General features: G+C 41.0%; 1 protein-coding gene across 1 annotated transcript in view; it reads left to right on the forward strand.

The window, feature by feature from the left end:
- The window catches only part of LAPTM4B (lysosomal protein transmembrane 4 beta), a 55,799-nt gene that overhangs the window by 16,409 nt on the left and 14,177 nt on the right, over window positions 1–25,213 (forward strand). The window contains exons 3-6 of the mRNA XM_026060159.1: window positions 2,249–2,322; window positions 2,987–3,109; window positions 11,840–11,938; window positions 19,874–19,969. Coding sequence (XP_025915944.1) covers window positions 2,249–2,322; window positions 2,987–3,109; window positions 11,840–11,938; window positions 19,874–19,969 — 392 coding nt within the window. The remainder of the gene's footprint in view (window positions 1–2,248; window positions 2,323–2,986; window positions 3,110–11,839; window positions 11,939–19,873; window positions 19,970–25,213) is intronic.

Raw genomic sequence — 25,213 nt, forward strand, 5'->3', positions numbered from 1 at the left:
ATTATCTTGATCATACCTGGTCTATTCAAAATCATTTTGATTTCACATGATGCATACGGGGCAATCAGAGTAACTGACAGCATAAATAAGAGTGTGGGGAGACTGTGGCAACTTTTATTAGCACAGGCTTGTTTTTTAGGTGCTTCTCTCTCCTGAGGGCAGAATTCAGCTTACCTGTAATAGGCACAGCTATTACAGCTATTACAGCACCTAAAAAGCTAGAGACTGGTCATGGCAATATAACTCAGATGCCTAAGCTGCATATTGGTATTCCCTATACAATCAGTGAGGAGAAGGAGGTTCCTCCAAAGAGCAATTTGGGATGCTCTAAGGAGGTGTCAGCCCCTTCTGAATCACAAGCAGGGAGCCCACGTGCCTCCATACGGCAGTTCCCAGCATCCACAAAATGAGCTGCTTAAAGCCACCTGGTAGGAAACACTGAGTGTTGGGGTGCAGCTAAACTCAGGGCTGAGTGCTGGGTGCCTCTGTCCTGGATGAGATTCGACCGTGGCACAAGTTATTTATTTTGATAATAATATAAAGATTCAAGTGTTTGCACTATGGCTAAAGCCAGGCCCTTTGAGGGACTTCACTGCAGGCTTAAGGGCACCTACACAGAACCACATTTTGCTGCAGCCAGGGAGGCATCCCTTAGCTATGGGATGCTTCTCATCATGTGCTGGAATTCATATTTAGATGCCATGGCAACTCTGTGATCAARTGGAGGCATTTTAGCACCTTAAATGCCTCCAGAGTCAGGCAATGATGGATAGTGAACTGTCTGAATATCTGTCTTGTACTTCAGTGTAACCCAGTTCTACCTGATGCTTCATCAGGGAAGGTAGTTTAAAAGCACCTGGTAACAGAGCTGTAAGCAGCAGATATCTCACAGGCCAGCTGAGAATTCTAGAGATTATGTCCCATATACCTTGCATCCTCTTTTCTCTTTGTATGCTCTCTTAGCCTCTGAAAAGTAGATGCAGTGTTTTGTTGCATTCCCAAATAATGCAACGTCAGGCTCAGAAATACTGTCTTTCTTCTGGCATTCTGACTACAGCCAGTAATGGTATCCATGGAGGTCTACAGGAAAAGACCAAATGTTATTTTTTCCCCCAGGATCTCCTTCCAGCAGTTCATGGCTTAGGATCTCCTAAAATGTAATGAGAAGTTAATTGAAAGCTCAGTGGCCATGGAAGAAAAATAAAGGACTCCTGTAATTGCTCCAATCAAAACCTTGAAGAGTATTTTGCTTTTCATACTACTTTACCTTTCCAGACAGTCATGAATTTATATTATTAATAAACAGTACAACTCTGTATTATTCTCAGTTGAAATTAAAGTTTCCAGGATTTCTACTCTAAGATGCCTTTTCCTGCCTTGTCCAGTTTTCCTTTTAAAAATTCCTTTCTGCTTTTCTGAAGATTTTAGAGATATGTGAGCAATGGTGCACAGCAGCTATTAGTGCAAAAACAAGCTATGGTGTTTATTCTCTTTTTGTTTGTTTCCAGATCCATTTTAGCTTGGCCATCCTTTGGGTTAGTCACAGAGTAAGAATGGCAATAATGAGAAGATCCCGGTCTTGCTAAGGTTAATTTGAACTTAGCTATTTAGATCAATATGGACATCACTTTTAAGGCTGTGAATTTTTTTAGACTGAGAGACATGTCCACAATGGTGGTCAAAGATGTGACAGTAGTTCCTGCTGACCCACATGAGCTGTGCTGATACTGGGAGATGTGTCACAGCAGACAGAGTTTGATGCAGCTTGTAAATGTACCAGAGGGGGTGGGTAATAGCCAGGCAGCTGGCTCCTGCTGAGCTTCATGTGGGTCTGGTAAGCTCAGATTTATCTGCGATGGTCACTTTTTCACTACAGTTCAGACACTTTGCAGATGCATATGTCATCATCACAGGCAAAAATAGTCTTCTAGTCAAGTCTTCCCCTGACTATTGAAAATACTCAGAAAATGAAAATATTCATGGCATCTCCCCAGCCTGGTAGAAGTTGCAGATGCTTGTGCAGTGTGATGTGTTCATCAGCTGTTGCTCTTTGTTTCTCATTTTGTTTGGGAGGTTTCCCACAGGAGCCAGAGATTTCATCCAATGTAGGGTGAATGTTCTACTTGCCCCCATCTCCACCTCACTTTACCATCTTGCTCTTCCAGATGCACTGCACTGGGCAGATGGCAAAATAACAGAACTGAACTCTGTATTTATCTGCAGTCATTTTGATGTATTTCTCTTCCAGATATGTGCATAGCTACGGCAATTTCCCTCCTTATGATTCTGATCTGTGCAATGGCTACATATGGAGCATATAAGGTAATTCATTATAGTCAGTAAAGGTATGCATCAAGTGACTTATAAAACTCTGTAGAAACAAAATTAAGAAAACTACTTCCTAACAATTTCTTTAGTTGTTGTTTAGTTGAAAACAGCAAAAAAAAAATAGAGATAGAACTGATTGTTTAAATCTGTGATATCTCGCGGCCCCATTCTGAAGGCAGGAAGACTGCCCAGTTACGTTTACTGTCTACAGTTTCAAATATGAGTAAGCTCCAGGCAAGTTCTGATTTCAGAGATCTGAATCTTGTTCCTATAAAAGTTAAGGGAATTTTTTCCCATTCACCTCTCAAACCTGGGGTTTGTACCAATATTAATCCCATTAATTTAAAAAAAAAAAGAGAGAGACTGATGTCCAAGAAAGTGAGGGTGGTGTTAAGTGGTTTCTACATGTCACAGTTAAATGAATCATGGGACTTACACCATCCATATTATAGCAGTTTAGCAGCCAAGTTGGCTTGGCCAACTCTTTTGGCTGAATGTCATGTTTCTTTTAGCTCATTTAAAGAGTTATTTTCTGTTTTGGTTTCATGAAGTGTAACACTGCATTCTGTCAAATATTCTTTAGATTTTAGTGCAGAAAGAAATATCTCCTTCATTTTTAGCTTGTGGCTGATGAGTTTTTATTTTATTTCCTTTTTAGCAACATGCAGCTTGGATCATTCCTTTCTTCTGTTACCAGATCTTTGACTTTGCTCTCAACACATTGGTTGCCATCAGCGTACTTGTCTATCCCAGCACAGTTCAGGACTACCTCCGCCAGCTGGTAAATCAATTGATGTTCAAAAATCTTTTGGGGCTTTAGGGAAAACTGAAACAATGCATAGTTTGTCCTTTATTTCCAGCCAATGGTTTACTGTTGACTTCCTATGCAGTCCTTGAAAAGTCCTCTCAGATGGAGCTTGCTTGTCTGTATTCAACCTCCTTGTGAGGTTGCATTATTAACTTGTTACAATATTTGTGCAGAGCTTTGGAGTTTGGCAGTGTTGTGAAAGCTCTAAGCACCATTTCATTTAGAATGAGAACTGTATTTCAAGACACAGATCAGTAAGTGATTGCTTTTGGATTCAGAGTTATTGTGTTGATATACAGAGTTGATCAGTTAGTGGCTTAGTTTTGGTACTATTTCAAGGATGTTTTGTTGCTCCTTTGAATTAATTTGGTGACTTTAGCACAGATTTCATTAGGCAGGAGTTTGATTCAAGATAGGTTTGGTTTTGCTAGAAAATATTATCAAATTCTTTCTTAGGAACAATTACAGGCTCCCTTCTTGCCATGATCTACTTTGGCCAAACAACCATAGTCATGATCGTGTGAGCTTACATGATGTGATTGCAACCACCTACAGTGAAGACAAAAATTTATTGACCTCCTTCTCATCACAGGACCTTGGCCTGTGCGTTCAGATGGAGTTACAGAGCTCTGGGAGCAGCTAATGCTGCAACTGTCTCTGAAAATCTGCCCTGAGAACTTGAATTCAGATTAGCTTGGCTATGAACTTTGTTATGGGGATAGAAAACTAGGGAAGTATAAATAGCAGGTAATGAGAAACAGTAGGCAGATAAGCAGTCACTCACAGATCTGTGGGAAGTGGCAATGTGTCAAGCCAGCGGGAGCTGAGTGTATCAGGGCCTGTGTTATCCTTTGCCTTATTTAACACCCTCCTGTGTTCACAGAGGATGTTTCATTGGAAGAGAAGCAGAGGAATAATTCAAAAGATACCCAGAGATACGAGTGGAAAACAGCAAATTAAGGTCATAGCTTGGTGAGTGCTTTAAGTGCACTGCCACCAGAAGGAGCCCACCTGTCTGTCCTTTGCCTGCGGTCCCTCATTTCTAACTCAGTGCCAGCCCCTCACTTGGGGCAGCACAAACGTCTGTATGCTTGCACGATGAACTGGGGCTCTGGAGCTAACTCTCCCCCCTTCCCAGAGGGTTAGTTGTAACCAGGTTTAACTCTGTCTTGGTCACTGTGCAAGAATGTAAGGGGGAAAGCAGCAGCCTGGGGACAGGAACAGGCTGAGAGTTGCACACAGAAAAGTTACTGCTATTCTGCAGAAAACCCATTGTCTGGTGCCACAGCTGGGATTTGCACAAAGGAGGAGAAAGAAGAGATGATTCTCTCAAAAAGTTTTTTGAAATATCATTGTCATTCCTGTAGTTTACAACCCTTCCACAGCAGAAATATAAGGAGCACACCTTGCAAGATATTTCAAACTGTGTAGAAGAATGTTTTTTGAGCCATGTTGCTACTTYGACCTACATTTCTAAAGGTAACTCCAATGTTTTACTGATAACTCCAAGAAGGACATGTTTTTCCCTCCCATCCAGTGTAGCCACCGTCTGCTGTCCGCATCCGTCCATGGAAGCTTTTTCTGTGGTATGCTGAGGCACAGAGCTGGGTCCTACTGTTTGACTTGCAGAAAGGTGGATATTTCCTAATCTCCTTTTAAGAATTTGCCATGCTGTTGAGATGCTTTATTTCTGGCTAGTTGAAATTAATGAAACCTTCTTTAGAAGTTACAAGAAGTAAAAAATAATTGACAAATCTAAACACCTCAGAGAAAAATCTATAGCTGGAAAGGACAAAAGGTTACTAGTTAGCATAAGGATATTAGAAGTAAAAAAGGAAAAAAAACCCTAATCCAAGGAGAGGCCATTACTGGGCAGAGGCAATGAAATTATTGATTCAGAAAAGGAAAAAGTGCTCACTAGCTATTTCTGTTCTGCATTTGGAAATAAGCAATATAGCATGTTTATATTGCATGGGGTATTGAAGTACTTTCCATTCACTGACAGTCAAGGAACATTTTAGACAGTTTTTACTCTGAATACTTAATTTTTAAATGAGCAGGTCAAGATAATTTGCACTCTTGAGCATTAAAATGCCTGGTTGCACAGATCTGTGTCTTACTGATGTAAATCTCTTTCTGGATTGGTAATGAAATTCCACAAGACTGCCTGAGTGCTGAACTGTCAGTGCTCAAAAGAACAAGGGGAAATTCCAGGGTGATTATAGGCTGATTAGCCTGACATCACTACCAAGCAGAGTAACAGAAGTGCTGAGATGAGATTCAATTGATAAAGGATTAGAACAGAGGAATATGATTAATGACTGTCAGCACAGTTTTATGGAAAATCAGTCCTGCAGGCAAACTCATTTTCTCTCACTGACAAGATTACTAGGTTAGTCAATAAAGATGGGCRCTGGCATAATGGACTTTTGTAAGATGTTTGACTTTGCAGCATGTTATTCAGAGCAACAATAAAGCACTAGATCAATAAAGGATATATAAATGTATTAGAACAGGTTAGCTGGTAGACTGCAAAGGGTAATGGTCAAGTCAAGCATCTTCCAATGGGTCTTTCTCATGGGTGGAGGAAGGTCTCCGGGAATTGACCCTTGGTTTCATGTTCTTTCTTATTTCCGTTAGTAATCTTGGTACACATGAGGCTGTTCACAAAGGCTCACTTCAGCCTCAGGAGAGCTTTGCTAGGCTCACTGTCTAGATGAATCAAGTCCTCCAGAAGGAGGTTCAGCCAGGAACCTAATCTAGCTATTCTGCATCACTCTCAGAAAGATTTTATCCCTGCATTGCCCAGAGTAAGTACTTGTGACTCTTCCCAGCAAAATCAGTTCTAATAAAATCTGTAGCTGACACAGAGACTGATGGAGAAGTAAATAACGCTAAGGACAGAGCCATTACTCGGAGTGAACTAGACAGACTGGGACCTGAGTCCATTCAGCAGTGTGTTACACTGCTAACATAAAGAAATGCTTTTGAGAATGAGGAATACAGATGATCTTATTGTATGGCAACTGTACCTGGGRTGCAGTGACTCTGGAGGCAATCTAAGGAGTAACTAAACAGGAGCGTCCAATTCTTTTTTTGCTATTTGCAAAAACTGTTCATGGGATTTGTGGACATGAAAAAATAGGAGCAATAATAGGATACTTTCCTTTTGTGTTGGTGTCATTGGTTGCATCTGTCTATTTCTGGTGTCTGGGCATTAAGAACAATGTTGAAAAGTTAGAGAATATGCAAAAAAGTTCCTCTGAAAACTCTGTGAAAATTAGATACAATGTTGTATGATGAGAGACAATCAACTTTTCTTGCTTAGCTTGTCAAGAAAGGAGACTGAGAGTTGATGTCGTTACAGTTTTCGTGTGCAGAATAACTAGGTATTGAAAGGCTCTTTAAATTAGAGGAGAAACATAATGAGAATGAGTAGTTAAAAACTAATCCAGGTCAAGTTCAGTTAGAAACAAGAACCTGTTTTTATTTCACTGGACACAGTGGAAATTAGTGATTGGCAAAAACTACAAAGAGCTGTGGTGAATTTTGTAGTTAATTTCAGCTGATGTACAATAGTCTTGATTATCTTATATAACTTTCTTTGAAGCTGTTTACCCCTCTTCTGTCTTAGCTGTGGCCTCAAGCCCAAGTAGTTCAGCAGGAATCTGTTCGGACACTTCTTCATAAGGTCCACATCAGTCAGCAGAAGGACATCACATTTGGTCCAGAGCAAACACACTCTGTTTGAGAGGGCAGGAGCAAAAGGTACAGGTGAAGATCACATCTGCTGGCATCAGATATTCAGATACAGAACAAGACAAAACTGAAAACAAGCCTTTCTGGTTAATAACAATGCCAGCAATGCAGTGCTAGAACCCAAATACTGTTGAAGAAGCTTTGTACCGCAGATTTGTTTCCCTCTTTTAATAATGTTTGTGCTAGATATGTTTGTAGTCTTAAGCACTATGCTTAGAACAAGACTGTAATTAATACCCTTGTTCCCAGGGGTGAGATCTTAGTCATGCAAATTGGGCAGGATGACTCTCAATGACTTATAAATAAGCCCTAGAGACATCTTGCACACATGCCCTTTGCAGAGGCCTGCCAAKGTAGGCAGAAAGAACAGGACTGGGTTGTGTTTCTTCCTGGCATTCTTACAGTGTTTTTTCATCTAAAATTGCTGTGAATTTGGGGAGTGATATTTTAGGGGACACAGCTCCATCAAGGAAATGAAAAATCCCAGTCATTTTGCAAATCCATTATTGAATAGCTGGAAGAATGTATGCATTTGGTAATGGAGTATTTTTGGCTGTCATGAAGGAACTTTAGTAAAAATTCAGTCCATATTTTCTTACAATGCCAATGGTCACTCTAAGGTCAAAACCCCATGTTTTTAACCTTTTCTACTCCCCCATGCTAGTATCTGGAATTATTATTTTATCTGTCCACTTTGGTGCACAGGTTTAGGTCTATTGGTGGTGAGTTGGGAGCTTCTGTAGAATGCTCCATGTACTTTCAGCAGGGCGATAAATAAAGTACCTATCAATAGTGTAAGCTGAGCTCTAGCTAAAAATGGTGCAATTCTGAAATACAGAACATTATGTCTGCAGGCTATTTTGTAATGTCAGCCTATGCTGGCTGCTGCTTTCAGAGCGGCAAGTGTCTTTGGAAACTTTTTGTTACCTTCTAATATCTAGTTGCGCACAGGTGTGTCACAATACCCATAAATTTCAAGAACATCTCAACATGAAGAGTCACGTAAAGTAAGTAGCTGTTACAAATCCAGCATTTGAAATGTTGTACGGCAATGACATGTCATAAAACTTTGTAAAGTTATGACTGTCACTATAAGGGCAAAAACTCTTCCCTTACAGTAAATACTGCATGTATAAAACAAAAATTACTTTGTTTCTTGGAGCAGTAGGGTCTAAAGTAGTTTGACCTAAAGCACAATTCTTTATCCCGACTAAATCTTTCACATATGTGCTTTCTAAAACCTTAGAATTAAGCACTTAATCTTCTATCATCTGATACAGTATACATAAAGAATTAAACCAGAGGTGCAGAACAGGCTAGTCTGCAGCTGACATATGCAAACTTGTTTTTTATTAAAGTACTGAACTATTGCAGTTCATTTAAAGAAAATTTCAAAGTATATTAGATAGCTTTACTATGAAACTAACTGGAGTACTACTGTCTAACAGTTAAGGTTGTATCAGTCTTGCTTTTAAATTCTAGGGGAAACTTCTATAGAATGTAAAAGAGAATAAACTTAAATAAATTATTCCTATGAACTATATCTTAAATAGGGAATATCCTTTCTGACATTTTTTAATATCATTTTATAATTTCAAAGTAGGAGTACGATTAAATTCATAGCTCGGCTTAAAAAATTCTACAGAAACATTGTTTTCTTTAGGTTCTATAAGATTTTAATGCTCAGAGGATTATAACTGTTGAATGAGAATCCATGCCATGTTTTAAAGTGCATTTTTGTGTTCCAAGCAGAAGGAAAATATGAAAGGTTATGCAAACAGATTGAGAGAATGCAATGGGGCTAGAGGCTTGGGTTTTTTGTTTTTGTTGTGGATTTGTACAATATAAAAGAAATATCCTTTCCATGTAAGTTTTAGATTCTTTTTAAGTGAATACCAGAACTTTGCTATGTGTGAGCAGTAATTTTTTTAAGTTGAAAGTTCACCAGGTTAATTATTATGTCTGTAGCACTCTCAGTGTTCATGACAATATGACGAATGACACTTTAATGATGATTTTAGCATGCTGGTCCCACACCATTACAACTACTTCTTTGTTCATGTATAAAATTGCATAATGTCCCGCTGCAAAATCACTTGTGTATGTCTAATGACGGGCTTGATTTTCCCCACCCAGCTGGATTTCTGTCTCAGCTTCATGAAATCTTGCCCAACAATTAACATGGAGCTTGCCCATGGAGTTGCAGCACCGGTGCCCTCGCTGCGTGCTCATGCTGAGCCCTGTGCCCGGGCCTTTCCCCCAGCAGGATTTCACCTCCTGATTTCACCATGGGGGACAAACCTCCAGCACGGCAGCAGGGAGTGAAATTTGTCCCTTCCCACTGCATACACCTACCTCCATACCTGAGGTCAAAACAGCATCGGGGAGGGCAATGGGTGTTTTTAGAGAATGAACTGTCTGAACCATTTTTGGTACCTACTTTGATCTGAAATGGAGGGCAGAAGAGTGTTAAACTTCTGCTGCTTAGAAGGAGCCAGTCAGAGCAGATGCTGCAAACTGCTCCCCGTGGTGGGACGTGTCCCGCTGACGGGTGGGACGGTGCCTTAGCCCACTGGGATGCGTCAGGTTCTGCACATCCAGGTGRGACGTGTCCCACCAACAAGTGGGATGATGCCTTAGCCTGACGGGGTGCATCGGGTGCCGCGCATCTGGTGGGACAGCTCCGGTTGTGCCAGAGGCCGAGGTCGCCTCGCTGTCTGCCCGCAGGAGCACACCGAGCCCCCGGGGCTGCACCCCTGGCATCCTCTTGTCTCCCTGCTGCCTGCTCCAGCCATAATTTCTCCTCCTAACATTAATTCAGGCCTTCACCGTACCCCTTGTATAACACATTTCCGCAGCACAGTGGCCACCCGAGGAACGGTGCCCGTTGGTGTGCAGTGAACCTCCCCGGCAGCCGTCAGGACACCGAGGCCACAGTGCCAGGGAGCCACCAACCATGCTAGGAAGCAAGGGGAGCTTCTTCCCCATTGACCCGCTGGCCCTACGCTCTTCAGTGAACCCCAGCAGGCTTCTCCTGTCACGCGGCAAGATGGGAAGCACCCAGGAGGGACTGACATTGGTCTTCACACTCTTCACCATATGCTGCCCGCAGCCTGGCGGCGGGGGCAGCTGCCGCGCAGGCTCCCAGACCACCGCCGTGGGGGACCAGGGGAAGCCTTGTGGAGGCTTCCCTTCAGGGCAGATCTCTTTGGGAAAGAAAAACAGCCAGCCGAGCTTGAACGACGCAAACCGCAGTGCTCACTCCTCGCGTCCTCGCCTGACTTGTTGCTCTCGAGGCTGAGTTACCATCCTTGCAGCTGAAACCCAGCGGGCGCAAGGGAGAGCCCGGAGCCGCTCAGCAGCATGTGCTGCTCCGGGCTTGGCCACCTCGGGGCCATGGACCCAGCAGGCGCTCCTGCTCTTTAGGGCAGCAGGAACTGTACTGGTCATTTTCCCACCCTCTTCTTGCCTCCGTGTACATCCCCGTTGAGCTGGGTCTGGAAACAGGCCATGAGGCTCTGAACAGAGCACCAGCAGGTCCGTTGTCCCATCTTAAACTGGTGACAGGTTCCCTCAGGTTCCCCAAAACTGGACTGAAACAGAGCCAAAGCCTCACTAGGAGTTTTTATTCCATTCACAAACCAGTTTGACTGATTTTTTAATAGTAGGTCAGCACTAAATGAAATTGTATTTGAGCAGTTTTATTGTGACTGACTGTACTAACCAAATACGTGACCCCACTATTGCAAGCAGCAGGGTCAGCTATGGCATTAATTCTTAAATTTTCCACATATAATGCTTGTGTTTATTTTTCGGTGCATCTTTCATTGACATACGCTCTTGCTTTCTTGGTCTCTGGGTGACTGCATCCACTATGTTTAGCAATAAACTTTTTGTGTGAAAAAAGAAGTAACTCAATGAATTATAGCAAGCTAGATGCCTACAATACTGTACCTTGACAAAGAAGATAAAGTGATAAAAACTTGAGTCATGAAATTCAATACAAGAACAGAAACATTGCTGTCAAGAAACAGAAAATGTGCTTATGTAACATTTAGCTTCAAATGGTTACAGCAGCTGTTGATGTTAACCAGTCATAACAGCTCATGGAAGCACTAAAGAACGATTCTCACTAACAGCTGTCAAAAAAGAGAATTTCCTGATGCACTGGGCGAAGTTCTGGTATAAGTGGTATTCAGGAGTTGCTCTGGATTTACACCACCATAGCTGAGAACACAGTTATAGCTTCCTCTAGTTAATTGTCCAGAGAAGGATGCAGAGCAGACCTGATTAATTAATTAGATCTGTAAAGACAAAGGAGCTGCGTATAGAAGGGGCTAATGCATTCATCTATAATGAACTAGTGTTGCAGTGAAGTTATCTTTTGTGGAGAACAGCTTTATCTATGCACTATAATTTATTCTAACTGAAACAGAAAGTTGTGCATTGCAATATTTCACAACAATCTGGAACACTCATTTTAGAGGGACAGCTATGGCATGATTTTCTTTGAGCCATAAAGAATATAGTAAAATATTGTTAGAGGTTGCTTTTCAGACAGTGATCCTGAAGTGCTTCACAATTGTAAATCACTGGAGCCTGTTCTAAGAAGGAAGAAGAATTTTGTCACTTCCATTTCATGTATGAGATAACAGAAGAACCTGAGGCACAAAACAAATGTGCACAAAGGAAAAAAAACCCACAATCTATACCAAGCAAAAAGCAAATCCCTCAGCCCTCCAGTGAACGCTGGGCAGGCTGAGCCTTTGCCCCTGTACTGCCTACACCAGCCAGGCTTTCAGAAACTGGTCATTGGGCAAAGGGCTCTTGATTTAGTACATCACAAGTCTTGTGAGCTATTAATTACAGAGTGCATTAATTGAATGGCTCTTAAATGACTCCTGAGATTAACTTACAGTGTTTTCCTTGTTTTTGCTTTTGCAGCCCACCAATTTTCCCTACAAGGAAGAGATCATGTCTGTGAACCCGACCTGTCTGGTTGTGATTATACTTCTTTTCATAAGTATCATTTTGGCTTTTAAGGTAAGTGCATTACTGTGTATATTTACTTCTGGTCATGGGTGAAATGTCCCCTGCTGGGAGACCTGGCTCCAGAAGGGACCTAGGGAACTACAGACCAGGCAGTCTGAGAGCTTTACAAAGCAAAGTGATAGACACTAAAAAAAGAACAGGTTTAAAAAAAAAATCTCATGGACAAACACATGAACATATATGCCATAATGGGGAAGGTCAGCGTGGCTCTTGCATAGGGAGCTAATGCCACACAAGCCTTTTAAGGAGTGGAGGATCCTGTGGACAAGAGAGAGCCTGTGGATATGGTCTTCCTGTTTTTTCAAAAGACTTTTGGCAGAGTCTTTCATCAAAACCTTAAAAAAAAAAAAAGATGTGTAGGGATAAGCAGGAAGGTCCTTTCCTAGACTGTAGCTAGGAAATAGGGGGTAAGGATAAATTATCAGTCTTTACAACAGTGAGACCCATGCAGAGTGTGTGTGTATGTGTATATATATATATTTTATGTATATATATTCATAAATGATCTGGGAAAGGGGATGAAGATAAAGTGACAACATTCTTTGCAATAACATTCAAAATAGGGAAAAGAAACAGCCCAGAAAACATCACAGAAGGGTATCATGGCACTGAGTGACTGAGCAATAAAATGGCAGATGAAACTCTATGATGACAAATTCTAAGTGATGGCATAGGGGAAATACAATCCTTGTTTCACACACACTACAGTGGACTCTGAACTAAGCATGACCACTCTAAAAAGGGATCTTGTAGTTATAATAGATAGACCTGTAAAAATATCAGGTTAGTGCTCAGTCATGGTCAAACAAGTAAAGCAAATGTTAAGAATATCAGAAAAGGAATAGAAAACAAACCAGAAGTCATTACTATGCCAGTTTTGATGTCTGCAGTGCACTGATGTTTCGAAGCAAAAGTTCACTCCTGGTTGGTTGCCCCAGCTCAAAAAGGATGCTGTGGAGTTGCAGGCCCTGTCTGCAGAGACAGAAGCAAAAATGATCAGAAGTAGGCAACAGTTTCTGTATGAGGAACAGCTAGATAGATTCAGATTGTCCCTCCTGGGAGGGAGAACATACAGGACTATCACACAGGATGGCTAAGGGGAATAGGGAGCGATTTATTTGCTGTCAGGTGAAACTCAAGGGTGGGGGTGGAAGCGGCAGGTTCCAGGCGAGGGGAGGTGCAGCTTTGCCCAGCGCAGCCGGAAAGGGCTCGTGGGAAACCCCCGCACCAGGTTCACAGCACAGCAAGGTCGGCCCCACCTGCTGTGCAGGCCAGAAGCCCAAAAGGAGCTTAAAATAAGATTAGACAAATTCACATATGAAAAAAACATCGCCTACGGCTCAAGTAGTCCCCGAGCTTTGGGCCTCTGGAAAGTATCCTAGTAGTCTCATGCTCTTCCACAAGTTTCTTATAGCGGTCACTGTCAGAGACAGGGTACCGCACTGCATCTACCTTTGCTCTGGCACAGTGCCATCAGTCTTGTATTACTTGTGTTGGTTTTTTTTTTTCAGAATAGTTATTGCCCTAAATCATAATCTGCAGAGCAATTATGCTTTAGGTTAGAGAAGTCCAGAAGTGGCAGGATGACAGCTGGGATGTTGCTTACAAACAACAGACTTGACAACATTTGAAGGGAAAGTTATTGTGACAAAAAAGGTAGATTAAATTATTGAAACTGCTTTGAAATAGAAAACAAAAGATAGGGTATTTTAAGATGCCGTTGAAAGTGACACTCACTTTTTTCTTATGGCTTAGAAATATAATTTAGCCTGCTGGCTTTGCGTGAAATGTATGTGCACAGCAGTACAGTTGATTTTGTTTGCACCTTTAAGAAATATTTATAAGTGTAATAGACCTGTCAGATGACACAAGTGACATTTTCCTTAAAATTCTCATGTGCAAGGATTACCTCCTGTTTATCCCAAATGAGTCTGATATTTCACTGGATAAATATGACAAGGTTGTCTCAAGCTTGTAAAGAAATGCAACTAAAATTGAAATGGCAAAAATGCTTATTACGGAAACAAAGAAAACCTAAGAAATTGATAGCACAAAAGTTATTCTGTTTTAAAGTTGCTAGCACATATTCATATTCTTATTTCCAAAAACACAAGTAGCTAGTTGATTGAAGTATTAATTGATATCCCATTCTTTTATTCATTTGAACTCTTTACAGCCAGTGTTATTACAGACTCTTGCTTTTCTTAATACTCATTCTAGCACCATATTATCGTGCAAATGAGTCACAAAAACTATGACTCACACAGAAACAGCCACTAAACTCCAGTTAGCACTGGCATTTGAATTTGAATTTCTTGTGTTTCCAGAAGAGCTGCTATGCAGATTTATGGAATCTGCTACATGAAAAGAAAGCTGGGTACTATTAGATGCATCACACTTTATCACTGATAGATTTAACAGATAGCTCCAGGTTTATATACTGAAACTGGAAAGGTACTGTGCATAAAAATATGCTTGAGCTCCCTCTGGATTTTGACCAGAAATAAAGAGAGGAACCAAAACACTGTAACCTAGGAAAAGCTACTTTAGGAAAAGCTGTATTCAGTTGGTGGGAAATATGAAACAGAATCACATAATTCATCAAAAATATTTGGCATCATGACACTTTATTTCAGGACTGGCTACATACAAAGGAAAGCAATACTGAGCAGAAATCAAGATACAGATGTATTAGATGGTGACTTTGTGCTTTGCAATCATGGCATTGTAAAAAGGGCAGGGAGGAGGAGATAGATAGTAAAAATTAAAGCCAGCTAACCACGCAGAAGCACTTGTCTTTTTAATCTTAGTTACTCACTTGGATCCCAAGCAGCTAATGGATATTTCAGGTGCTTTCACCAAGCAGAATCTTTTTGAAAACAGAGTGGACCAAAATATGTTATATCACTTACTGTGTTTGTCTAGAAACTGAACCAGAGTTACATACCATGAAATATAGGTGTTTCCTGTGTGGCTGAGGGAGGACATTCAGCAGCATAAATGTATTTGTATATATGTACAAGGAACTTGGATGGCATATAACCAACACAGTGGCTTTTGAATCGCACCCTTGTCTGCAGCTGGTTTGGGGAGCAGGGCCACGGCTTCCTTTGGCCGTCCCCAGCCGCCAGGATAGAAAGGGTGAGGCTTCAACCTCCCCTCCCAGCCAGGGCAAAGCCCCCAGTGCACAAATGGACCAGACTCAGGTGAGCACAAACACAGCTATAATAAACCCTTCCCCAAGCTGCCCTGAGTGTTCCTCGGCTGCAGAATATGGCCTCTCTTCTGTTCTTTTTCCTTCTTTCTTTTTCTGGAAGAGGTGGTTGCCAGGGAGGCAGCCCAAAGGTATTCCAGTTCTGGGAAGCAAGCTGACCTCCAGCACAATGAATAGTACACTGGTCTCTGTAATATGCTTATAGGCTGCATGAACGAACTGTTGAGCATGGGTATGTGACCACTCTGTGTGTCCTGGTGTCCTCAGCAAAGAAGAAGGTGTGACGCAGAATGAAGTTTTGTGCTCATCCTGAGAGATTTACTATCTTAGTGTGGTGGGATCCTGCTGGCAGGGCTAACCCTGGCCTGTGGCACATTGCCCTGGCAAGTGGAGCAGCAATCATGACTGTGAACACAGGGCTCCAGTGGCCAAGCTCTGATTCCTGCACCCAGGAGCAGCCAGCACCAAGCCAGGAGATGTTGCCACCCTCTTGACAAAAGGCTGCTAGAGGTCCCAGCACTGGGCCTGCTGGCAGCAGAGTACTTACAAAAGATGCAGGAAGCCTCTCTAAAGCATGGGTCACTAGTTTTAAGTTACATACCCCAAATATGTGAGATTGTGAGATAGCAGATGATGCCCTGGCCCATATAAGCTGCTATTTAAAAACTTGTGGGCCAGTGGTTTGGTTTTATATTAATTCTTTTTCAATCAGTGCAGCATTTCTTTGCAGTTTTAAAGAATGGTTCTTGTTCAGCAGCCTTTTCATACTCACAAGGAATACTTTCTATTGTGCTGACAAGGTAGATTTAATTGCAGATTTCATCAGTATAGCAATTTCATAAATCTGTGTTGTTTCTTCTCCTGCAACATTGAAATGAGAAATATGAATGGCTAACTGGTCTCTCGTTAGCACCCCTCTGAGACCTTCATGATAAATTTCAGTTTGTGTAGCAATCTTTATCTCATTTTTATCAGTAATAAAGACCAGCCGAGTTTTGTGAATAGACAGAAGATTCAGAATAAATGGAGTCTAAAATAGTACTCTCTGCAGACAACCCTGACTCTGAGCACCTTCTGTCAGATCCATGGCATTTGCCCTGTGCTTGGCTGCTAACTAAGGAACTGCCCAGAGGGCTGCTGCGACCCAGATCATCCGAGGTTCTTCCTTGCTGTGTTGCAAGAAATGGCAGGATACAGGAACCTCTAATTTCYGCAAACCTGTTGGTCAGCAGCTGGTCAGGCACATGTCTGATGAGTAGGAATTGTGCAGTACATTAGTATTGTTATACACGCTTAACAAGTGCATATGAAATAACTGTTGTGAGAGGCAGGGTTATAAAATTTTGTGGGTTTCAGTTCCATAGAGGCTAAAGTTATTTACTGCCTTTGAAATGGAAAGATTGAAAGCTGACAGAAGTAGGCATGGTGCCTGTTTCCACACTAAGCCCTTCTCATGCACCCGTCCTTTCAAGTGGTCACTACTTCATTGTGCTCCTCTGGAATAAAGGCTGCCACCCCAAAATGAGTCTGTCTGCAGCCTGTGGTGTGGTAGTCATGAATACCACTAAGGGTAAGACTGAGGTCATTTAATGCCTTTTAGGGCCTATTCCAAATGTGAACATTGGTCTCCCTAGAGAAGACCATTTTACTGTGCTGTCCAGCCACACATTTTAAAGCAGTATTTGAAGCCCCACCCAAGTCTTTGAGGAAAAAATTTTGTAACTAAATCAGCAATTCCATGTAATGATGCAGCAGCATCACTATAAGACAGTGATTAGGAACAAGTTTAAAGAAAAAGTTATAGGGTTATCATTACATCTTGAGCAAAATGAGTTTCCATGAGTTGTGATTAGCAGGCCAGGAACACAYGTCCAAAGTACTTGGACAGTGAAATGCTCTGAGCTGCCTCTATTCTCAGATGTAYGCAGGTCAGTGTCCTGGAGCCAAATGCTTGCTGTGTGCTAACCGGTGACCTCTTTAATTCAAGGGCTAAAATAGACCTCACCCACTGAAAAACAGCCCTTGCATTCAGGCAGCAGGGCAGACCAGAGCTAGAGCTCAGGGATGGAACAGCTGCACATGTATATTGTGGCGTTAAACATGTTTTATTTACCACGTAAAACAGAATGAGAGAATTAAAAAATAAATCTCATGTTAGCTTCTCCCAGAAGCCTATATTATCTGAAACTGACCACCTCTAAAACCGGATTTTAACAAAAGAAATACAGAAATTTGTTTGCAAATTGGTAGCCTTAATGGACAAGGGTTTCTTATAAAAATGGGTTCAGTGTCTCCACAGAAGTCTACTGTATTCAGTGCTCCGTTGTCTCTAGCTCTTATGCCTTTCTCAGTGAATAGTATCTGAGCACTGAAAGCTGTTGAACTACTTACTATTATATATAATTAACAGCAATGGCATTTGATTCTACAAAAGATTCAATTCCTCATTTATATGCCTTTACACCAGTTGTTTCAGTAGCCTATGGCAGGCTTTTATAGCCCGTAATTTGGGGTGTAGAGCCAGTCTAACCTTCCCTTAGGGCTCAGTTCACTCCAGAAGTCTTTTGTCCTCTCCATTTGGTGGTAAAAGTATTGTCAAAGTCGGTGACACAACTCATCCAGGACCTGTAAGACGCCATAAAGAAGAGGAAGCAAACTTACTAGATTTCAGCCAGTTCAGCCCCAGTGGAAAAACTGCTTCCTGATCTGCAAGGAAGCAATCAGTGAGTCATGTGCATCCTGAAAAACACAGCTCCTGTGTGACAGCTCTGGAGYGGGTGGAAACACAGGGCAGCTAAAGAGGATAAGAGGCTTTTGGAAGGTCATCAGTGCAAGTGAGTCACAAAAATATGACTCACTCTGAGATACACATGCAAATCCAATCAGCACTGGCAGTTTAATTTGCACACACTATGTCTGTGAAAGAACTGCTATGCAGAAACTACTAATTAAAAAGATAAGTTGGGCACTATCAAAGTGCATTTCTCTCTCTGTCACTTTCTTGGGTGGAGAAGCAGAAAGCACCAGAGTGACCCACTTGCTTAGTCCCACCAGCTTTGTCCCTGGCATGCTGAGGATCTGACTCCTGCTCCTCCACATGTGTTCCTGCCTCCTGTCTACCTTCCAGCCTCTCTGTTCGTCTCTGCTGGCCAGGCTGGAGCCCCTCCTGCTGGCAGAGGAGATGATGGATATGAACATTTTGCTTAATCAGTTAAAAAAAATGGAGGCTACTAGTTCATTGCCAGGCAGCAACCCTATCCTGAGCCAAGTGAGCTCCAAGAACAAAAACAGTGAAGTTTATGGTCCTATAATTGGATTACTGCTTCAATAACAACTTTTGTGCGTTATACTGAAAAAAGTATTTGTAATAATGATTAAAAGGTCAGAAATAATTTCAGATTTCAATAAAAACTGTTACGCAGGCAATTTTCTCTGGTCAGGCACAAATAGTCAGACACCAGAGCATTCCAGTCATATAGAATACATTGAATTACTGCCTGATTAAGTGAAACAGAGTAGCAAAACAATGCACATGATATATGGGATTGTCAGCTTCTTAATCACAGTCACTGGCCAGCCTTCCACTCACGAGGAAAGGCAGGGGTTCCTGTGACTTGGTTGATGGTTCTTCAGTTCCTACCTTGCTTGTGTTCTTTTTACTGAGATTTGCTTCCACTTTCTCAAAATTGGTTTCTGTTTACTTTTTACCTTCTTTCCTGAGACATTCTGCGTCTGCAGCACCTTCTTCTGTTTGTCATGGTCTGACTTATACTTTGTTTTATATTGTGAAACTACCCCCCTATTGGTGTGCAGTATCCTATGCACAGTAATGAGACCTCTGATTGAACTCGCATCTCTCTGTATTTATAGAAAGGAGTAAAAAAGAAAGCTAGCATACATGACCTGCTCATTTGAGCAAAACAGACCTTATATACACAAAAAGGTGTTACTTTGGCTATATTCAGGATGAAAGAAATTGCCGTTTGTTTTCAAAGCAATTAGTCTATGCTAAATTGAATATACTACTGAATATGCTGTAGTATTAAATATCTGGAATAGTAAACTTCACTCAGATAGGTGTAGATTATAGTATCTACCTAAACTGAGTAACACTTAGTCCAACACATTCTCCATAAACTCCTGCTCAGTAAGAGGTAGGGTATCAGAATACTTAGTGAATCACTACACATCCTTACAGTCAACTGTAACAAGCAAAGTCACTATCCTGTGTTTCTGTCAGACGCATATTCTTATTTATATCTGTACTTTACTGTTTAACTACACTGGTTCCTAAAAGGAGCTCTGAAGAGCATGTTACTCTGCTCTGCACGCCGCACTGCTCTGCCTGTTCCTTCTATCACTTAACATCACAAGAGATTTAGGCAAGCACACAATTTACATTGCATCATGGAAAGCTATCTTTGTGATATGGCCTTTCATTAAAGGCATGGAATAAAGAGTAAGAAACTGAGATTTCTCTAGCAAAAGGAATAATTTAATAATCATATGTACCCTTTTTCCCTAATAACTATTTTTTGGGGGGGAAGGAGGGGAGATTTTGTATGGAACATGCAGTAATTGTGCTTTCCTTCTGTTCTTACTGTCAAACCAGGACTTTTAACCAGCCCAGGTTCGATAATTTACAAAGCTATAGCAGAAAAATCTATATGGTTTATTTTCTGCACATAATAATAAATCTCTTTTCTTTGCAGGGTTACTTGATAAGCTGTGTGTGGAACTGTTACCGATACATTAACAGTAGAAACAATTCGGATGTGTTGGTTTACATTACCACCAATGACACTGCGGTAAGGATGTTAGGATGCAGAGCAAACATTATGTCTAATAGTTTGCATTTAATATCTTTATTTTCTATTCAGTTCTGACCCCTTAATCATCTTAATTCCCTTGAGAGTCCTCATCTGTTGGGTGTGTTTAAACCTGACATTCAACAATGTAGTGTGCAGTGGTTACAAATGGCATCTATTGCCAAAATACTGGTTTTATTTTATGCATATAGTCTGATAAAGAATCTGTGTTAAACATAAACTACAGCTAATCTAGTGGATCCAGGAATGACCTTCAGCTCTGAGCTTCCCAGGTACATGATAATCCCAAGTCAAGCCATGAGCTGGCACAGTCTCCCCACTGCTGTGAGGAGCAAACCCTGATCATTTAGACTGGGAGACCATCCCATGACATGTCCCAGGTGGAGCTATGATACGGACAGTACCAGGACTGATTAGGACCAGGGCATGCCATCGTCCACACCTGCTGTGAAATGTGGATTTAGTTGCAGAGACTGTGATTTAGTAGTACACTCAGCAATTGGTGTAGTGTTTTACATCATCACAGAGAGGGTCTAAAGTAGGTTTAAACCAATGCAAAGTCAGTGATTCATCTCCCAGCACATGACGTTTTTTGCACAGTAAGGAGACAGAACGAAACAAAGTTCAGCATGAAGGAACGAATCAACAGATTTTGACCACAAGGAATGGGAAGGCGTCAGTTCACTTCACAGTAATTTAGCTCTGACATGAATATTTAGAGGGCACTACTACTAGGCCATGTCTTGCTCATTGTAGAAGGCAATACAAAAAGAAAGAGTCCCTGGAAAGTGCTGGTTCTGTTTGCAGTGATACCTCTGCAGAGCTGCTACGCATACTCAGGTCCACCGAAGCCCTGCACTGAGAGCACTACGCCAGATTAATCCTTGGGGTGACACCCCTGGTTTATGTAAAGAGGAGCTTTATATAATTTACATAACAGAATTACAGCAGCATGAACTTAGTCCTTTAGATCGTCTGGGTGAAATTTCAGGACTGCATGCCTCAGGCTTTCCAAAAGCATGGGTGGCCTCTGCATGTTGAGGTATTAGAGCACCAACTTTAAACCCATTATAATGAATGATTCCTGTCCAACCACGAGGATTAGACAACCACTACTTTTTTTACATAAAAATTGTAACTCTCACATAGCTATTTGTCCTCAGTACCTGCAGCTTTAAGAAAAGCATCAGAAGTTTTGCAGACTATGATCAGGGCTGGCAACCAGGACATTTAAGTATAAAAATATGGGTTTATTGAAAGCTAACTGAAAGAAATACTACTTTCTTTACTGGAATCTACTTTGAGTAAAACCAGGAGTTTTATGTGAAATAATTTTGACAGCTCTTTTGTTCAGCCCATACGTAGTCGTAACAGTTTCAAACACTGTTAACTTTATAATCCACAGAATTGGCAGGCTTGGTTGTGGGAGATTGTCAGCTGATTTATTTATGAAACTAAAGTTAACAATGTTTTTGAAAGTTTCTGTAAAACCACCTATCCCACTGTTGCCTTTGTAAAGCAGAAGTCTCTGGTTTTCAGAGACGCCTGGTTACTGAAAATCTCCTTGGTACTTTTGTATTTATTAATTACCAAAGTGACCTCAGCTGCCTCATCATCCTTAAAGCGTTTATAAGTGCTTCTGTGAGGAAAGGAAGTCGTATTATCCTTTTTTACAGATGAGACATTCTTGCACTGAGAGTTTAACTATGCTTATCTTTATCTTACAAGATTGCTATGGCAGAGAGGCAGGCTTTGAGAAACATTCTGAATTCCTACCTAGTGTCCTGACCATTGGACTCTCCTTCCTCAATATTTGCATTCTGTTAATGTGAATATGGTCAGAATGTCATGCTTTCAGGTGTGATGGATTTGTTGTTTGTTCTTTATCAGCAAGGTCAGTATGATGCCGTTAGAGCAGGTTCCCTAGAAAGAGCTCTTCTGGAATTTCGCAGCTAACTTCACCAGAAAACGCTTGTTCATCAGGACAGGAAGGTGCTGCTGGGGGAGAGCTCCTCAGGCCCAGAGCCGGATGAGAAAGCCAGGGAGAAGCAGGAGGAGAGACAGACACAAATGGCCTGTTTTTTGAATGACTTATTCAGGATAGAGGCAAGCCAGACTCAAACCCTTGTCTGACTGCCTCTCTCCAGCCAGCGCATTGCAGTCAGGGACGAGATGGAGGAGCCGACGTGCTCCGCAGCAGGCCCCTTTCTTTCTGCTGCTCATTGCTGAGCTTCAGTTAGGAACGACAGCTTGTCGGGTTAAATCCCAGTTATTTTCCATTGTGAAACAGAAGATTCTTCTTCCCTCTTTTCACCCCTCAAAGCACAGACTGAAAAAGATCTTTTTTCTATGTCTAGGTTGAGAGAGATCAGCAAAAATACCTATTCACATGATTTTAAAASATAAACTCAATAGAATTGGATAAAAGTGGTTTCAAAATGAAGTGTGGAAGAATAGGGCTTTGAAAGTTGAGTGCTGAAGACCCTTGAGAGTTTAGGACCCTTGAAGAAAACACATGAAATTTTGAAATATCCAGATAGGTCACTGCTGTAGTACACTGTTGAAGTGTATAATATTCCCCCAACACTCAAGTGTACTTATGTATTAAAACGATGGGTTTTCATTCTCTTTGATGCTGGGAAACTTCTACAGGCAGAGCTGCTTCACCCTGACATGTCTTTAAATTATAAACTACATGTTTCTTAAAAAATGTGGGCCAATCTTTGCCCTCTGCTTTCAAAGAAATGTGTCATTTTTTAGAATCAAATCTGCTACCTGAATTCCAGCTGAGTTGTAGGTCATACCTGTTGGGCATATTCTCATCTTCAGGGATGGTTGTTTTGATATATAGAATTAACTGAAAGAATACGCAAAAATTTCTGCAACTGAAAGTGAAAATCTAAGCTTAAATATGAGACTGGACACAATAGCTGCAATTCAGAATAAGAAAGTTTAAGTATATCCCAATACCTCCAAAATCTACAGATCAGCCCAGCTGTTACCTGCTACTATCTTTTGTACTGCGTAGTAAGTAATGACTCTTACCTTCACTCAGCAGCAGGAGATCTAAAAAAATTATTAGATATCCAAGATACTGTACTACTAAAAACATTTAGTGTGGAGTTTAGATACAGGCTGGAGTATGGTTAGTTTACTGCTAAATTCAAAAGATCTGGTTTATGAATTGGGATGGTTAGGAATTCAAAATCTTTCTGTAGTTACATGAATGTTTTCAAAAAAGCTAAGATATTTAGTACTGCAAACATTTTATTACTGTGTCTTACAATTTTTCAGGAGTGCAGTCTTGGAAAAAAATCCAAAAAATGAAATTTGTATCTTATTTCCATCATAATATGCACTCAGGGAAAAAAAAGGTACCAGTAAGAAATCTCTGTGCCTTCAATAACACATCATCAGGGGCAGACACTGCATTTTTCATTGAGTTCAAAATGCTGTATACTGGCAAGACTTGCATGGAAAATGGAAGGAGATAGGTAAACTCATGTTCTCTAATAGCTCTTATTATTGATCATTAAGTTGTCATAAAAAATGCTTGAACTGTAGCTGTTATGATTACTTGTTGATTATTGTATTCCATTTTAAAAGAGAGACCCATGTGTGATGTAAGATGAGACATTTTGGTTACAATAATTATCTGGTTTCTGGTCTATTGAAATTTTGACAAAATGAAATTCTTGGATGTACCATAAATACGAATTTACCTATGGCTTTACCAAGATCATTGTCTTCCCTCTTTTAAGTTTTGAACTAGGATTGCCTGTTTTACCTCCTCAGCAATCTTGAAAATATATCTAAAACTTCCAATTTAAATGGAAATATGGCATTAATGACTGAGCTTTTCTAGAGAAAAACACTCAAATCCATACTGACTGGGATGCTACACCATTAGAGGGAGGAAAGGTCCGTAGTTATTACCTGGCTGCAGCATCTGTGAGCCTTTCTCAAATGTTTGGATTGCAGGTCCCTTTCTTAGGAAAAAAAGAAACTTCTTTAATATACAGCGTTAAAATTTGGTTCAAAAGAGAAAGGCATTGTGACTGTATATAATTGGTTCTCAAAAGCAGAAGATTGTTTTGTAAATAACAATCAGATAATCTTTAATCTTACTGTATTTCTTAATTTACCACTGGCAAAGTGCATAAGCACACTTAAACTTTATATCCAAACTCAATTAGGAGCATGGGTAATTTCTTAAGCACAGTATGTGGGTCTACTTCTTGTTACTGATTTGTTCCTCAGTTCTGTGGATTCAAGAAGTCCTTGACTGCTCTCACAATTAGTTTCCCCTGTTTCTATCTATGGGAAATCCATCATGATTTGTTAATTCATGTTAAGAGTGTATAGGTCTCAACAGCAATGTTCCTCTATCTTTTCCTTGGCTTGCCAGGTAGTAAAAAGCTACAGGAATGGCCTTCCAAGAGATGAGCTTTTGTGGTTTTTAGCTGCATAAAGAATTGCTCTGCCAACTCCTGTCACTGTAACTTTCCTACATCTATTGGACTTCATTCTCTCATAGCTCCTTGTGAGATCCGCACTACAGATCTTTCTCTGTTACAGCCCCCAATAATTATTATTATCAGTAATACTTCATTTTAAAAAACAGTCAGTTGCCTCACTTCCTTCCTACTAGCTGTCTAATTTTCATACCTCGGAAAAACACCAGGCTGCTGTACATCTGAAGTGTGGATTGTCTTAGTTGTTTGGCGTAAAAACTTCCAGCACAGAAACTGCCAGTTAGCTTCCCCCCGATCAAACTGGTTCTATTATAAATAACACCCATACGTCTGAACTGTAACTAACCTGACAAATAGAGTTTTCAGCTCCCAGATAATCTGATTTTTGTCACTCAGTGTAAGTGATTTAAGCCATACTTTTTGCAAGTGTGCCGTCTGGAACATGAATTTCTTTCCCACTGCATGCCGTGAATGCAATATTCCCATTATCCCTTATAAGTGAGAGGTTCTCCCTCTGTGGCCCTTGATCTAGGTATGACTCTTTATGAATGTATCTGGTGTGGCTCCAGGAATGGGCTATGATATGGGACAGAGGGACCAACTGGTGCCTGACCCCATGGGAAGAAGTGACCCTTTTATGCTCTGAAAGTGGATAATGCCAAGACCTTGGGGTCCAGCTGTATAGTTTAGTCACAGCAGCCCCAAAGTCACTCACAGATATGTTGTCATCTCCCTTCTTTCAATTTTT

Source organism: Apteryx rowi, unplaced genomic scaffold (genome assembly GCF_003343035.1).
Source record: "Apteryx rowi isolate R43461 unplaced genomic scaffold, aptRow1 scaffold_165, whole genome shotgun sequence".
NCBI lineage: Eukaryota > Metazoa > Chordata > Aves > Apterygiformes > Apterygidae > Apteryx > Apteryx rowi.